The following is a 17,061-nucleotide window of genomic DNA, read 5'->3' on the forward strand; positions in this document are numbered from 1 at the left end:
GGCTCCTTATGAGTAAAAGTTTCCAGGCACTAGGGTGTAGCATTAAAAAGAGCCAAACTGAATTAGGAACTGACCGACCACTCTATTAGCCTCCCCACACACCCTGGGATGCAGAGATGGTCAAGTCTAATGCTCTGCCATTTCACAACTTCCTTCAGCGCTCTTTCTGTACTCTGAAGCCGTAACTCATTGTGCAACTGTATGAGATTGAAGACTGGAGCTGGACAGAAGGGACTGTCAGCTGCCCGCAGAGGCACGGGGGAGTTAGAATTCTCACCACTTCTGTCTGGTGGGGCAAAGGGCAGACATACTTGCAAAATGCATTCTGTTGTTATTTTGCATTACAGTAATGTGTTTGCAGTATTGTTGGGCCCTAGACTACGTAGTTAAAAATAAGACACTAATCCACAATACACAAACTAGATGTAAAATACACTATATTAAAAAAGGATTTATTTTTATGCATATGGTTGTTTTGCCTGCATGGCTGTGTACTACTTGAATGCAACATTCAGTGCCTTTGAAAAGCAGAAGAGGGGGGTCCACATCCTGGAACTGGAGCTAAAGACAGTTGTGAGCTGCCATGTTAGAGCTGGAAATTGAACCTGGGTCTCTGGAAGAAAGAGCAGCCAGAGCTCTTAATCATGGAGCCTTCTCTCTAGTCTAAATACATTTTATTTCTTAGTTGTACAGGAATATTAACTCTCTCACCCAATAAAACAAACAGATCTTACAGCCATCATTTAACTGAATCTATCTACTTTCTAGCCTCTATTATTGAAGATGCATTCAGTGCCTCCCAAATGATCAGTTTTTAACTGACATTAAATTTGTTTGTAATTATGGAGTATCAACTCATGTTTTGAATCATGTACACATTGTATAATGTTCAGATTGGGTGAGCATATCTGATTCCTTAAGCATTTAACATTTTTGAAGTTAAACTGTTTAAAACCCCCTCTTTGCACTCGTTGGAATATATAGTCTATTATCTTTGCCTGTTGCGACTGTGTGGGGCAGCAGCACCCCAGGGCTCATTTCTCCTTTCCAACTAATGCTCAGTACCGGTTCACCAGCCCTTTCTCACTTTCTGCTGAAACCCTCAAGACAAAGGTGAATATTGCCTCACCGAGAATTATAGAGTCAGTAAAACTGGTGCTGGACACAATATTATCTTTATTTATTGGAGTCCTAGCTAATAGGTGGGATGAAAAAAAAAGGTTACAGTTTAAAGTCTTTTTCAGCAGTTTAGGTCGGATGGAGGTCTGTGGAAAGACTGGTTTGCAAACATATTCACTGGCCCTGAGAACACTGTGTGCCAGTGGTGAGGCCCTGAGAGCCAATGGAAGAACAGGTGTGTTCTCAGCAGGCCAGGGACTGCAGATGAGCTTTTGGCCCTTGGTGGTATTGCAGGGAGACGCAGAGGCCATGTATTCAAGTGCAGACAAGCTTTGCAGCTGGGAAGAATGTGTAGAAGAAGGTTCAACATACGTTATCTCGCAATTGTTGAATCTAACTGGAATCTTCACTTCTGTTCCTTCTCCTGTTTTGGAGACAGGGTCCCACGGTGTAGCCCAGACTGATTCTGAATCCGTGTTCCTCGTGCCTCAGCCTCCCAAGGGCGGCTGGGATTGTGGATGACATGCTCCACCACACCTAGCCTTCTGTTGCTCTTGAATGAGGTAAGCTAACATAAATTGAATTAGTATTGTGAAAATGTGTCTGAACATGGATCTCTAGTCTTGCTAAGACTTTGAGTGTGTGTATGTCTTTGTCTGGGTTTGTGCGAATAAGTGCAGGTGCCTGTGGTGATCAGAAAAGGGTCTCTCAGAGCTGGAATTAGAGGTAGTTTTGAGGTGCTTGCTATGGGTGCTGGGAACCTAACTCAGGTCCTCTGCAAGAGCAGTACAGGTTTACTGAACCATCTCTTTTGTCCCTGGACCTTTAGTTTCTTTCTCAGTGCCCAGCTGCCTATAGAGTTGAGGCCAGACATTGAAAAGGTGGGAATAATGATGATATGGAACCAGCTTAACGTCCACCAACAGAGGAATGGATGAAGATAGCATAGCACATATACACAATATATACACTGAGTGTCATGGCAGCCACAGGACTGGGGAGAACAGATGGGTATATGGGAACAGGTGAGGGGAGAGAGGGTATATGGGGACTCTTTCCAAATGGAACCTTGATAAGTAGTGTCTTGACCTTCTTCCACTGTCTTGTAGTCCTTTCCAGGGGCTCCCAACTAGTCTTCGCCAGTACTTTTTGCCGACTGCTAAATTCCTTAGTGTGCTTACTATATCATCTTGCAGGCAGATGTCTCAAAACCTGAAAATACAAGTCCACACCATTCTAAAATCCAAGTCCCTCCCCCTTGGTTCCTTTTCTGGTTTCAGATCCACCCCCCCCCCCCACACACACACTGCTCAGTACCTCTCTACTCTCATGCTCTCCTTCCTCAGCACTCAGCTCTCAGCCTGCTGTGCTGCTGCCGTTTCACATTGAGAAATCTGGATAGCTGGGAGTCTATTAACATTCCCTAGTTCATTTTCCCTGAACTCCCTACAATGTAAACAGTACCTTCCAAAAAGATCTATTCTACAATAGCCCTAAATTCATACAAACACTGCAGAAATACATATAAGCATATACACTGTTCTTGTGTACCTGACATCAACCCTCCTTGCTCCCGTTTCCACACCTGAATCTTCCAATTTGTAAATAAGTTACAGACATCATGTCTCATATCAATATACACGTAGGTATTTACTTCCCAAGTATGGGGCACTTTTTGACATTACAATGGTAAAACGAGATTAGGCTTCACTACTACATGCTCCAAGTTATGTTGTTTTGATGATACCCTCCATTAGAGCGGGAACCAAATCCAAACCATGGACATGAGTCACATTTAGCTAGTGTCCACAAGCAGAAACAGCTTGACAGCTGTGGTGGTTTAAAAGAAAATGGCCCCCAAAAGGAGTTGCACTATTAGGAGGTGTGGCTTTGCTAGAGGAAGTGTGTCACTGTGGGGGTGGGCTTTGAGGTCTCCTTCCTTCAAGCTTTGTTCGGTGTGATACTCAGTCCACTTCCTGTTGCCTTTATATCAACATGCAGCAGCTCCTTCTCCAGCACCATGTCTGCCTGCACGCTGCCATGCTCCCCACCACAATGACGAACTAAACCTCTGAAACTGTAAGTCGCCACCTCAATTACATGTTTTCCTTTATAAGAGTTGCCATGGTCACAGTATCTCTTCACAGCGATTGAAACCCTAAGACAACAGCCTTCCTCTGTCTTTCACAGGGATGATGGGATTCCTAAAAATCCCCAAACCACTTGTTTTATAGACTGTCTCTGGTTTGGGTTCTCTGGGTGTTTCTTCATGATGGACACCTTTATGCCAGGAAGATGCCACATTATTGACACTACTTTCTCCTGGTGCAAACTAGGAAATACAACTGCTGTGTTCCTGTATCTTACTAGTCACAACATTCTGTCTTAGGCCAGTTTCAACTCTAAGTAAATTGATAAACACACTATATTCACCAAATAATAAATAATTTTCAGGGTGATTCTTTAAATAAGACTATGTAATTGCTCCTATTTATCACCAAACTAACTTTAATATCTGTTGACTGCTAAATTACTCTAGCAATTAAATGGGTGATTTTTCTGACTTCATCATTTCATTGGTTGGTTGGCATACTGTAGAACTGAATGTCCCCTCCTGTTTATTTTTCATTTATGGTGACTCTTGAACTATTATTTTACTCAGAGGATTGCAGATGATTACTACAGTCATTTAATATTCAAATTTTCTTGGACCTGGGACTCCTTTCAGCTAGCCCTGTGTCCTTCTGATATGCTCCTATCATTTTCTAAGCATTTTCTAGTGCAACCCAAATGTCCAGTTTTCCCTGTTATTCTTTTCCGTATTCATTTCTGCTGCCCCATTTTGCCCTTTGCTCCAACTTCAATCACCACCTCTGAAATCTGTACTGATGTGGCTTCTAACCTGAGCTCAAATGTTTAAGACACAAGTAATTTCTATCTCAGATTTAATGTGCTGGTAGTAACTGACATCTTTTGAATCAGGGTCCTGCCATGCAGCCCATGTTGACCTCAAATTCATAAATCCTCCTGCCTCAGCCTAAGACAGTAGGTAAGATAGTAATTCCTTTTAAAAAAGTCTTTCATTTCTTTCTACACACTTTAAGTCTTTTACACCCTTAAATGTGTTCATGGCACTTATGGTGGTTTAAAAATAGATCCATAACTATAAGCTGCCATAATAATTATCCTGGCAAGATATAGCCACTGGTGCAATAGTGGCCCAAATGCTATAGGAATAACCAACTACTGTCTGATTGGATTTAAGTCCCAATCCATCAAACAGAACCCATACCTGCCATTATTAATGGGGTCAAGAACCTACGGCTAGACATATCACTGCCCCTAGAGGAAGAATCTACCATTATTCTGCTAAATGGATGTAGCATTATATAAAGACTCCTAATGACTTAGTGCTATAGCCAAAATCTGTGCATCTTCCCACCCTCATCAGAGAATCTACTTCTTGCAGCAGATGGCAATAAACAGGAGACCCACAGCTCCTGTGCTGTGAACAAGAGGATAGGGACTACTCATTCCTAAATGGCATACCTATATCACGCCGTTCCCCACAAGGCTCAAGGATCTTCATGGAAGAGGGGGTAGAAAGATGTTAATAGTCATAATGGTGAATAGCTAAGAGGAAATGGCACTTTCCAGATACAACTGGGCAGATGAACATACGAACTATCACAGTGATTGTGACAGTATGCATTAGACCTACAAAAGCTCAAGCCAGACAAATCCCAGCATGGTTGAGTGGAGGTGGGAATGAAGTCCTACCCCTAAAACTATTATCGTGTTATTGTAACTGATAGCTGCTGGGAGAGGGAGTCAGTTGGTAGGTTGACCATGCTCCAGGGTAGGCCCCATAACCAAGAGTATCTGGATAACACACACTGGAGTTGATGGCTTTATAAACCAAAAACAAGCACAAAATCTAAAGTTGAATAGGTAGGGAGGTGGGTGGATCTAGGAAGAGTTGGGGGCGGGGAGTGAATATAATCAAATACTATGAAATTCTCAATTAATAAATACTGTTTAAATAAATAGGTCCACATAGTCTTCGTGTATTTCTCCCCTCACAGAGCTGACATTCATGACTGTGGACTTAGTGACTTACTTCTAACCAGAACATGGCAGAAGTCAGTGCTTGACCTCTGAGACACCATCACTTCCTTGTCGCTCCTTTCTGAGGCTACTAATGCTGGCTGGGGTGTGCAGGTTGCTGTGCCATGAGGACATTTGGGCTGTGCTACACAGCAGTCCACACAAAAAGGGCCCATGGCCTACTGCGACAACAGAAGAACCATGGCCTTCTACCTACATATATGCTGTGAACCTTGGCTTGGAGGAAGTGGATGTCTCTAGTCAACAACATTGCAAGTACAGAAGAACCTTTGAGCTCGGGACGGAGTGCTGAGCTGCACCTGGACAGTCTTTGTCATTCAGGCACGTCACATTAGGTAACTAATACTCAGCACCACAGCATCCACAGCCAGAGTCCAGGGAGTAGAGACGGCTAAAGCAACAGTGTGCTTTCTTCCCTCTCTAATCACACTTTAATTTTCTCCAGTGCAGAACACCATCATTCTCCCAGCATTATGAATGCTTGTAGGTAAGCTGTACCCGATGGACAGTGCTGACTTGTTACCAATTTCAGATCCTACCTTACAATATTCAACTTTTTCCTAGTGCATTCTGTAGAATAATGCTGACAAAAAGCCTTTTTTGGACACATACCTGATCACATTTTTTCTGTTAAACTTCACTATAGGTTTCCAAGTTGTGTGGGATAGGATCCCAGTGTCTAAACTAGGATTTGCTCAGTCATCTCCGTGTTCACAGCCTGGGCTCTGGCCACCTTTCACCTTTTCATATTCTACACCTTCCTTCTCTAACTCCTACCCATTTAAAAAAAACAAAAATAACCAGCTGAAGTTTTATTTCAGAAACTCCTTCCTTAATTATCAAGACTTGGTTATGTGCTATGTCTTTTTTTCTTTTTCCTTTTTATAGTGGTAGGGGTGGAACTCAGGGTCTCAGGTATGCTAGGCAAGCTCTCTACCACTGAGCAATACACCCCCAGCTCAAGATAGCTTTCAAGATGACTTTTTATCAGGACTATCATCACACAAATTCCTCTACTAGAATGTACACCTACAAGGAAAAGAAAAATCTGATTTGAGACAGGGTCTCATGTAGCCATTGATATCTATTCATTCCTGAATACAACACGTATCTACTGGTATTATTATTTAATGGTAAACAAATATGCTTCTGCCCCGCCTCCCAGAACTTGTTGTCTACTGTCAAGTAAACAATATTGTGAGGTCTGAATGTGACAAGAGGACAATAGCGACCTAGTGACATTTCATGACACAATGCTGTAGTCAAATTCTTGAACTTGTTTTCTAAGACGTTTACATAAATTATACTTTCACACAAAAGAATATGTGAGCCAGGTTTAGGTTCATAATATCCTAATATCTCCTTTTCTTCCTATGCATCTAGACAGAACCTTTGGTCACAGGCATGCTAGGTGAGTACTCTAATATTGAGGTATCCCCCAAGAAAAAAAACAATAAAAACGTTGCTACAGTTATTATCAATATCACTACCTTGCTTACAAATTCTTTATGCTAGAAATCAAGAACAAAAGACAACATCAAATATGTGTTTGTTAAGTACAGAGGAAAACCAGCTCTATGTGATCAGAACTGTTCCCAGGTTTGATAATTAAAAAATAATCACTGTAGACAGAGGAGGCCAAGGCAGTCTTCAACATTCAGACTGCAGCAAACACTGTCTAGCTTTGGAAAGAGCTAATTCCAAAGGGATCTCCTACCCCACATTCCCAGGCTGAATGCCAAATGAGTCAAAACTAAAATATTTCTGAATATGTGCATAAGTGACAAAGTTTATGGAGGAAAGTTAAGTCTTTTAAAAGGAGAGTAGCAGGCTAAGGAAATGATATCTTAAAATCCATAGAGTAGCTGGACATGGCGGCGCACACCTTTAATCCCAGCACTCAGGAGGCAGGGGCAGGTGATTTCTGTGTTATAGGACAGCCAGAGCTATGTACAGACTCTGTCTCAAACAAAACAAAACAACGAAACAAAGAATCCATATAGTAATATGTACTAATAATTTAGGCAATCCTCCTCAGAAAAATCAATTCAAAACAAAACTTGATAGAAGATAAAAATTTCAGCTTAAAATACTTTAGAGGATTTGAGTCTTTCTTTTCATTAAGAGAATTTTATTTTATGGGCATGAATGTTTTATCAAAATGTATGTATGTATACCACATACATGAAATGCCCACAGAGGCCAGAATAGGTCATCTGATCCTGTGGAACTGGAGTTATAGATGGCTGTGGGCAGCCATGTGATTGGGAATCAAATCTGGTCCTCTGCAATAGCCCTTTCTCTAGACCCCGATTTTTGGGTATAATTTCCATGGAACACACACAGACAGACACATGCACACATTGCCCCAAAACAACATGAAAATTGCCTTTGGACTACAATTCTGAGATTGCAAACACATTTCTGATACCTTTAGTGTTTATTAAAAAATAGGTAACAAAAAGTGAACAGGTCTGTCCCCTCACATCCAAACTGGCCAACCCACTGCTGATGCTGCTTTCTGAATGAATCAGGATAAATGAGAAAAATAAATAAGAAAATCCTAGGCTTAATGGCACCTTAGCCATGCCTGATGGAATGCTCCAGCTTTGTTCCCGGAATGCCTGCATGCTCATGTTGTCTTGGCTTTCGGCAGTGGTTCACCACACTCAGATGGAATTGGTGCAAAGTTGTAGAGGCACTGTCACTAAAGCTGTCACACCACAGAATGCTAGTGTTTTATAAAACACATGTGTGGTTGCCTAGCAGGAAAATATTCATTTGCCACTTTTCAGAAACAGGGATCTTCCTTGTTTTCACTTCTGGTGTCCACAATGGAATTTCAACAGGTTTTCAAACACATCAATAGTAGTGTTGATACTGACAAAAATGGGCCATGAAGAACGCACACAGCTATTTCTACAGTGGCCACGTTTAACCGTTTGGGCCAGTCTCATTAGACTAGCAATACAATCAAATTACTAACATAACACATGACACTTTCTAAAACACTAAGTGGTTTTCCTATCTGTGATCTTTAGAAAAGAGTACTATAAAAATATTTGTCTTTCTCCACGCAGAAGTGAGGAGGGACACTAACTTCTGCTGGCACTGCCCTTCCCACAGTCAGTAGGTTTCCAAGGCACTTTGTAAGAACTCCAGGATAGCAAGGGGAAACACTCTTTTTGCTAGCTGCTTTTTAGGGCTCGTTTCCCCTCAAAGTTGAATGTTAAACACTGGTACAAGTGGTTTTTCTGAACTTCATTTTCCATGGTCCAGTCCTTAGGTTATTTTCCTTTTATTCTGAGCCACTCCTTCATTTTCATCTTGCTGAACAGGCAGGCAACTGCTTTTGGTTTCCATGGAAACTGGATTCCTGTGGCTACGGAGAGGCATTCTTGTCCCACCAACCTAAGAGATAAATCAAGAGCCAAACAACTTAATACATTCACAACATGCCTGCACACAAACAACCCTGCATCATTTACACAGAGACTCTCAATCTGGGAACTATCTTTTGTAAAGTTTTAAGTCCCAGCCACGTGGCTATTTAAGAATTGAATCTGACCCAGTTTTAAAAGCATTAAACTTCTGGCAACAATGAGGACAGAAGCTGGAGCAGGGCTCAGCTGAAAACTGCTGTTACATTTACAAGATGCTGAAAGGGGGAATTAGAAAGTGAGGAAGACCAGACCTTTTGAGACAGTGTGCAATTCCGTGGCGAGCAGGAAGGAAGGAGAAAAGCAAGGACAGGGAGAGGACACATAAAGGGAGGACGGAGAGTAAGATGGAACAAGGCAAGAAGATCAGATGGTGAAAGAGAAGAGAGAAGAAGTCTAGAAAGGAAGAAATAAAAAAAGTGAAAGCAAAGAGGGGGAAAAGCAGAGGAGAAAGAGGAAACGGGGAAAGGAAGAGGAGGAGATGGGCACAGTTGAGAGGAATGCCAGCTCCTCTCACGCCTGCTCCAACTTGCATCCAGCTCCCAGAATCTCAGAGCAAGGGGAAAGGACTGCTAATCAGAGCCCTGGCTGGAGAGACTTTGGAAATGCTGTCACCTTCCTGGCCACTAAAGGCCTCACACAAGACCAAAGTTGTACAGCCTGCAACCATTTCCAAAAAGTGGCCTGTATCTGCCTTCAGTTCCCCTAGCCACCTCACTAAGGCAGTGTTTCTGTACATCCCATGCAGTCAATCCTGAAGATGGGAGGTAAGGGGCAGTGGTGATTCAAACGCACTGTCTCAGTCCAGCCCAACAAATGAAGTGCCAGCACTGTGGTTCCCTAAGAATGTACCAGAATCTAGTGTCTTTACTTTCTCTTCTAGAGCTTTCAGGGTTGGTTTGTAAATTACATGGCTAGGATGTCGGCAAACCAGAGCTTTAGTCAGCCAGTCTGTCGGTCTCTGATGCTCATGTCTTAAATGACCTTACAGTAAGTGCTGATTCCCAGGCACCTGTCACTTCCCCACTCAGCTGGGGTTTTTCCTGAAGGTATCCACTTATTGGGTTTTGAGAAAGGAAAACATTTTGAAAACTGTGAAAGTGTCCAGTAAATGCCTATTATGGAACCTATAGTGGTGAAGGGTAGCAGATGTTTGGTACAGTAGGAGGTGAAGCAGGTCTACTGGAGTGTGCTGGAGTCAGGGTTCAGGGCTGCAGGCCCTGTCCAGGGATGAGCACTTGGTTCAAGAGCACTAGGGATGGAAGATCATACCAAGACAAGGCTACATCAGAGATGCAGACAGCTATTTCATACAGGTTCTGACTTCCCAGTTTTCAGAAAGCTCTGATCTTTCTGCATATCTGCTAAGCCTAGAACCTGACAGGTGCTGAGCTTGGTTGGAATTATTGAAGTCCTATTTCCATGGCCTAGCTAGGAAGGCAGGGAGGTGACATCAGGGTGGAGAACTGCACAGCATTCACAATCCTATCCAATGTGAACAACAACAAAAATCAACAATTACACCTTTAATCCCAGCACTCGGGAGGCAGAGCCAGGTGGATCTCTGTGAGTTCGAGGCCAGCCTGGGCTACAGAGTGAGTTCCAGGAAAGGCGCAAAGCTACACAGAGAAACCCTATCTCGAAAAACCAAAAAAAAAAAAAAAAAAAAAAAAAAAAATCAACAATTAAAAACTCCTCAGCATTTGCAGGAAAAGCTATTTCTTAAAAGGGCTTTGGGACATTTACTGACTTAATTGGGCATAACAGAAAAAGGAAAAAAGAACAGAGTATCCAGGGAACACACACATACACACACACACACACACACACACACACACACACACACACACACACACACATACATCTACGACAGACTAGCTGAGGCAGGAGGAGTTCTGCTGAGTTTCAAAACACACCAAGGCAACATTAGTTATCAAATGTCTATGACCCCAGTGCTGGGCTATGCAACAGGCTGCTTCCAGATAAACCCAGAGCATTTGTCCCTGCACCAGACACTGTCCAGTGATACCCATGACTGAACTGTTAGAATGTATATTTATGTGTTCAAGTCCTGAGTACACAGAATTTCTCCTTGTCCAAATGAATTTTCTTGTTATACTACAGCACATTTAGACCACTCTCCTGAAAAAGTTAAATCTTCCAAGTATTTCTAAGGCATAAGCATTCAATGTTTGGAGTTAGTCTGACCGACAAAATGTAACAGTGTCACTCAATTCTTTTAAAAACACCCTGCATACAAGGGTGGAGGAGCTTGGTCTTGCCTCAACTTGATATACCATGCTTTTTTTGACTCCCATGAGAGGCCTTATCCTTTCCAAGGAGTGGATGGGGGTAGGGGAATAGGAAGGAGGTGCGGGGGAACTGGAAGAGAGAAGGGAGGGGAAACTGTGGTTGGTATGTAAAATAAAAAAATGTATTAAAAAATCCTGCATAAATATGTTTTCTTCAACTTAAAGTTGTTCAGGGACAAGGTATTAAACCATTCATTTTCACCAAAAAGGAATGAGACACCCCCATACAGAATTATATGTTATAGTTGACAGACTATAATTAGTGTTTCTAAATTAAAACTGTCCTCTTAGAATACAGATTTTCAAAAATATTTTCAATTATTTTTAAGTTACTAAAGACATTTCCTTAGATTATAAAAATCACTACTTAAAGAGTATTTAGAAACTAAAAATAGTCACCAAAACTGGAGATCAATACAGTTACTAACTTTCTCCATTTTTTCATTTTCTCAACTAGTTTGTCACATTTACACTTTCTCATCGAAGTCTACTAGGAATAGGTAAGGTGTTTCAGAGTGGAATGCCCGCTTAGCATGCACAAGGCCTGGCTTCAATCCCCAGCACCAAAAGACTGACAAACAAATAGAACAGTTTTCTCAATGGTGATATCAGGGTGAAGAACTGAACAGCATTACAATCCTAGCCAACGGGAACAATAAATCAACATCAATAATTAAAGTAGGAAAAGCTACTTTCTGAAAAGGATTTGGGGACATTTACAGACTACTCGGGTGTGACAGAGAAGGAAGAAAAAAGAGAGTGCTCACAGGACACACAGGTGCGTCTATAGGAGCTCCCAGGGAGCCATACAGAGACCAAAGAACTCAGTGATTTGACTCAAAGGTGTTGGCCACAGGGCAGGAAAATACACTGGACATTCAGGTTCGTTTGCAGACAGCAGAAGTCCTTCTACAACTAAGCTCAAACTGAAGCCGAGGACACGATCTGAAGACCGGGTGGCAGGGCAGAGACAGCAGAGAGAGCACCTGCAGCTGTGGCTTCAAATTCCAGGTTAAAATGCTGCTCAGCCAGGTGTGGTGTGCACACCTTCAACCCCAGCACTCGGGAGACAGAGGCAGGTGGATCTCTGTGAGTTCGAGGCCAGCCTGGTGTACAAAGCAAGTTCCAGGACAGCTAGGGCTACACAGAGAAACATGTCTTTAGGAACAAAAAAAAAAAAAAAAGAAAAAGAAAGAAAGAAAAAATGCTTGTCAACTGACATTTCCAGAAGGGTTTTATAATAACATTAATAGTAACTCAAAAAACCCTAAGTTATAAAATACTCAGCATAATTCAACTTAGCTCTTGATATTTTACTGTATTTTTAATAAGCCACTTCACTCACTAATTACTAATACTTGCTTTTAAATATTTCATCATATTACTAACAATTTTTACTTATACAATAATTTTATTATATGGACTTTTTTGCAAATTGTCTCAATTGTTTAATGGAAGAGGATATGCATAAATAAGAACTAAGAAAATACAAGTGTGCACTGGGCAGAAACTAAGGCACTGTACTTCATGGATGCCTCATGCATGTACACTTACAGCAAGATAGCACAGATTTCTTTAGCTGACTTATAAAACTTATAAGCAAGGAGGTCCTACATACAATATGGGCACAGGTTTTAGATGGTGAATGGTTACCGGGCAAATGCAGATATCTGTTGAAGGGAGTCAGAGAAACAGATTAGTAATCAATAACCAAATAGGATATTAATTGTAAAAAAGATCTTACCTTTGGTTGTGCTGCAGGGCGCAGTGATTTAGGCGGAAAAGTACAAGGTATTCGTCCATGATGGATGTGATATGGTAACAGGTAGCTGGGATCTAATGGAACCCAAGGAACCGAGAGACTGGAAGGTACACCAGGAAGGTCACAATGCGCCTTATGCAAATTATATGCTGTTCTAGTAACTTTTCCATCTGAGGTCTTGTAGATCAGGAGCGAAGAGTCTTCTGCTGCGTGAGATAGCAAGTAGGACCCATCCTGCAAGCTGCATCCAACATGGAGACTCAACTCATGGGCTTATAGTACCAATTTCACCATGTTCTTCCAACCCCACAGAGCAAGACTGAGCTACCACAGGCAGAGAATGCCACATCTAAGGTATTTCAGGACCCATAAAAGTAAAGATTTCAGAAGCCTTAAACTACTTTATAGCTTTCAGACAACCAATCTTAGCATTTTTATTCCAAAATTCAGAAATATGTGACCATTTTCTTTTGCTGTTTTATCCATTTGTAAAGTCAGTCATTTAATGGAAAAACAATCCATCTAACTCTCTAATCCATGATATACTCCAACCATATATTTCATCCATTCAACACTGTACTTAGTTCCTAATAAAGAAGAGAATAGAGACACAAAAGTAAATGTGACATGTCCAGGACTCTTAAAGTGTCAGAAACAGGTGAGGGACCATGTAGAAAAGATGTAGAAACAGCAGCAGGCTTATGTGTTTATAGTTAACTGCTGTTCTGCCCCACTACCCACCTTCATACTAAATCGTTCACACATGGTTTCAAGCTTAACTCCAAACTGGGCATAAATAAACATGAGAGATACACTAGGCAATTTTCTGCAGTTCTGTGCACAGTAGGGCTTCAATCAGACCTGGCTTTTTGGTTGCACACAGGTCAGAGCATCAATCACAATCTTCTATTAACACAATAATTGATGACGGCCAATCTGCTACATTTTTCATTGTTTATTGGAAAGCTTCAAGGAATTCAATGTATCACCATAAAGAACAAAATTCACATAGGCAGTGGACTGTGTTTTCTTGGGAATACACAGCCTCTAGGCCAAAGAAGCAAAGAGAACAGTTCTTTTCCACATAATTAAAATGAAGATAATCAGCTTTAGTTATATAGATCTATCTACAAACATAATAAGCTACATTTAAAACTGAAAGTAACTGGTGTTGACAAAGGAGATCCAGAGAATTACTGGCTTCTAGGGAGGTTTTCCCCTCTCTTAATCATATAAGGAGGCAAATGACTATTTGGTAGAAAGAATAAATAACATTTCAAATATTGAGCTTCTAGTCAATGAAACTCATGTATCTTAGAAGATTGACAGTTTGAGGTTAGACTGGGTAATTACAGTAAGGCTGTGTGTGTGTGTGTGTGTGTGTGTGTGTGTGTGTGTGTGTAAAAGAGAGAGGGAGAGAGAGAGGGAAGAGAGAGAAAGGGAGAGAGAAGAACAAAAAATACATTTGCAATTTTATTACAGCTAGACACTATCATGTTATCTTTCACTCATATTTTTTGGAATTTTAACTCAGATAAAATGCTTGTACACTTCTAGCTTTTCCATCTATCTCTAATAGCATATTGATAAAGTTTCTAATTTCCTAACTTCCAGCAAAGCAAATAAAAACATCTATGCAAAATACCCCAAAGTACTTACCTACACAATTTCTTTAGAATGTGTTGGAGAATGTTAAATAAACTTGAAATCCTATTAAACAGAAGAAACTGATGTGAAATTAAACTGAAACAAACCTAGAAAGCAAAGCCTCACTAATAAACGTGTGGTCTACTGCTCACAGCCAAAGGCAGCAGCAGGCAAATAATGCAGAACAAGGGCCAGCAAGTAGACTATGTTGGGGAGAGAGACTTAAATTCCTTCTTTTCATGTTCATGAAGTATTTGGCTCTGTGTTAGAGCAGTTATAATAATATAATTAAAAAATGCTCCCACAGTATGAAACTACAGACCAGCTGTAATCAGCTGCTGAGAAACCTGACTTCATGCATGTGCAATGCAGAGAAGCACGGGGGTTGGGGGTGGGGGTGGGGGTGGGGGTGGGGTGGGCAGATTGCCAAAGGGGAAAGCACAAGTATTACTCTAGGTGCTTCCTTGGTGCCTCGTTTACATAGAAACCTATTCCCATTATTATGTCTCTCTAAAAAAAGACTTTCATGAGAGAAGTGAGCAAAGGGTTAGGTAGTAATGCCATGACTTTTCTATGCACACATATAAGGCGGTTCTACAGAGTGGACACTAGTGTAAGCACAGTTCAAGTCCGATTGTTCCCTCACAGAGCTGTGCCAAGTGGAGCTTTGCAGCTAACAGTGGTGACTTTAGCACATTAACTATCAAGGTTGTGCTCCCAGCTCAGCCTGTGAGCACTCTCAGTCCCAGCTTCTTTGTCTATGAAATGGCCATGATGCTACCACAAGCCTTTCATGCCAAGTTGTGTGATAAAATGAGAAACTCTGCACAAGCTATTTTCTCTCACAACGAGGCACTCAGGGTTCTGAGGACCCAGTCAGTCACATAATCCGGATGCCTGAAAGTCTGTGGCTGTCTCATCCTTGTCTCATCTACACAGGGCTAAAATGTTTGCTTCCCTGCACTTTAACACATCACTCTCTGACTCTAGCCTCCTTTGTCTGAAGAGGGAAGACGAGTATTAGCAGTACATTTCTTTGCAAATGGAGACAAATAATGTAAATTGGGTTGGGGGCCCCTCAATTGAAATTGAATTGATCTTGAAAATAATCAAACATCATCATTATTTGTAGGTAAAGGAAAATCCGAGATCACATTACAGGAGTGAAGTCTTTTCAGTGCCCACCACAAAGCACTTCCTTACTTGAGTGCTGCAAGTTTTTCTTTTAATTCTTCTGAGGTAATTTCTTCTAGCATGAAAAGCTTTGAAGTAAATGCATCAATATGCCCTAAAAGAAAACATTGAACTTAAAGAAACTCAAGTTACTGTGGTTATAAAATAAAAAAAACCAAAAAGTTAACTAGTCTCTCTATATAAAGATGATTTTTACACATTTTTAACAACTATAAAGGACTTTGTATTTAAAAGGAGAAATATATCTCACTAGCTATCAAGTAAACCTGAATTTACAATGATATAAAATACAAATTATGGTATGTATTCATTTTTAAATATTTGCTGAATATAGAATAGTTTACATATGTCCACACTCCCCAAATAGGATGATTGCCTCTAAATCTTAATTTAAGAGCAAAAACTGCTCAGCCATTAGTGCCCATGGTTCCCACTAGAGCTGCATCTCCATGATGCTGAAAAGGGAAGCATGTGCTCACCATGTAAATAAGCAGTTAAAATCAAATCTGTGGACTGGTCATGCTCGATAAATCTCAAAGACACATTACTGTAAAACTTAGATTATAAAAATATAGATTATTTTTAATTAAAGCAATCATAAATGTTTCAGTGAGTAAAGCAATCTATTAAAGTCTTATTTTCTTACATGCCTGATATAAATCTATAATTCACAAAATCTCAAACATTATATTCTTAAAATGACATTTCTATTGTAGAAAGTAATGTGTACGTTTTAAAACAAAATAGACTGAGACATGCACTGAGGTGCTGTGATGTACCGAGTGACGGAGGAGCTGCTGAGGCAAATCAATACACGCGGGTCAATAGGAAGGCCATGCTACTACTGCTGCATGAAGGTTAAGACATCACAGTGTAAGAAACAACCACCAGTGCTGAAAATAATGGCTTACATTTATTTATATTTTTAACTCCTAATATTTTATCGTCAAAACAAATTACTTAGAAAGTAGGAATCAGTCATTGGGACTACAAAAATTGCACATAGTTTAATATCTCATTTCTATATCTAGCCTACTTTAATATCATTTGCTTTATTCTCAAAGAAGTTAATTAGAAACATTTTTTATCAGATGTCATCCCTTGAAGACAACATATCCATCTGTCCCCACAGCCACTTGTTATTTCTTATGCCAACTTCAGTTTCACCTCTCCATTTCTAGTGCTCACTATATATGACATTTCTAATAATAAAGACATTTTAATGGTTTAATAGGTATAAAAAGAGGATATTAAATGCAATAATGTATTTCTTGATGTTTAATAAATAAGCCTTTGAGACTACTAACAGCACTTACTTACCTTTTCTTAAAAAGGTCAACAATAAAAGTATGTAGTATAGTACCCAGCAAATGCAGTCTATCGAAGAACTAACTAGAGTCCTGCCCTAAGCGCTCTGAAAGTCTGCTTCCTCCAGGAGGGAACTCTCAATGCTGGAGCT

At 40.6% G+C, this 17,061-nt stretch overlaps 1 protein-coding gene across 3 annotated transcripts in view; it reads right to left on the bottom strand.

The window, feature by feature from the left end:
* Nucleotides 1–7,668: 7,668 nt before the first annotated feature.
* The window catches only part of Ice2 (interactor of little elongation complex ELL subunit 2), a 40,220-nt gene continuing 30,827 nt past the window's right edge, over nucleotides 7,669–17,061 (bottom strand). The window contains exons 13-16 of one of the 3 annotated variants that reach the window (XM_028865975.2): nucleotides 15,612–15,696; nucleotides 14,421–14,471; nucleotides 12,744–13,002; nucleotides 7,669–8,658 (exon numbers count right to left, since the gene is read on the bottom strand). In XM_028865975.2, coding sequence (XP_028721808.1) covers nucleotides 8,530–8,658; nucleotides 12,744–13,002; nucleotides 14,421–14,471; nucleotides 15,612–15,696 — 524 coding nt within the window. In that variant the 3' untranslated portion in view covers nucleotides 7,669–8,529. Of the gene's footprint in view, nucleotides 8,659–12,743; nucleotides 13,003–14,420; nucleotides 14,472–15,611; nucleotides 15,697–17,061 lie in introns of those variants that run through there. The other 2 variants (XM_037207365.1, XM_037207366.1) reach the window with 2 other exon arrangements.

The sequence above is a fragment of the Peromyscus leucopus genome, chromosome 7 (genome assembly GCF_004664715.2).
Source record: "Peromyscus leucopus breed LL Stock chromosome 7, UCI_PerLeu_2.1, whole genome shotgun sequence".
In the NCBI taxonomy this organism is placed as follows: Eukaryota; Metazoa; Chordata; class Mammalia; order Rodentia; family Cricetidae; genus Peromyscus; species Peromyscus leucopus.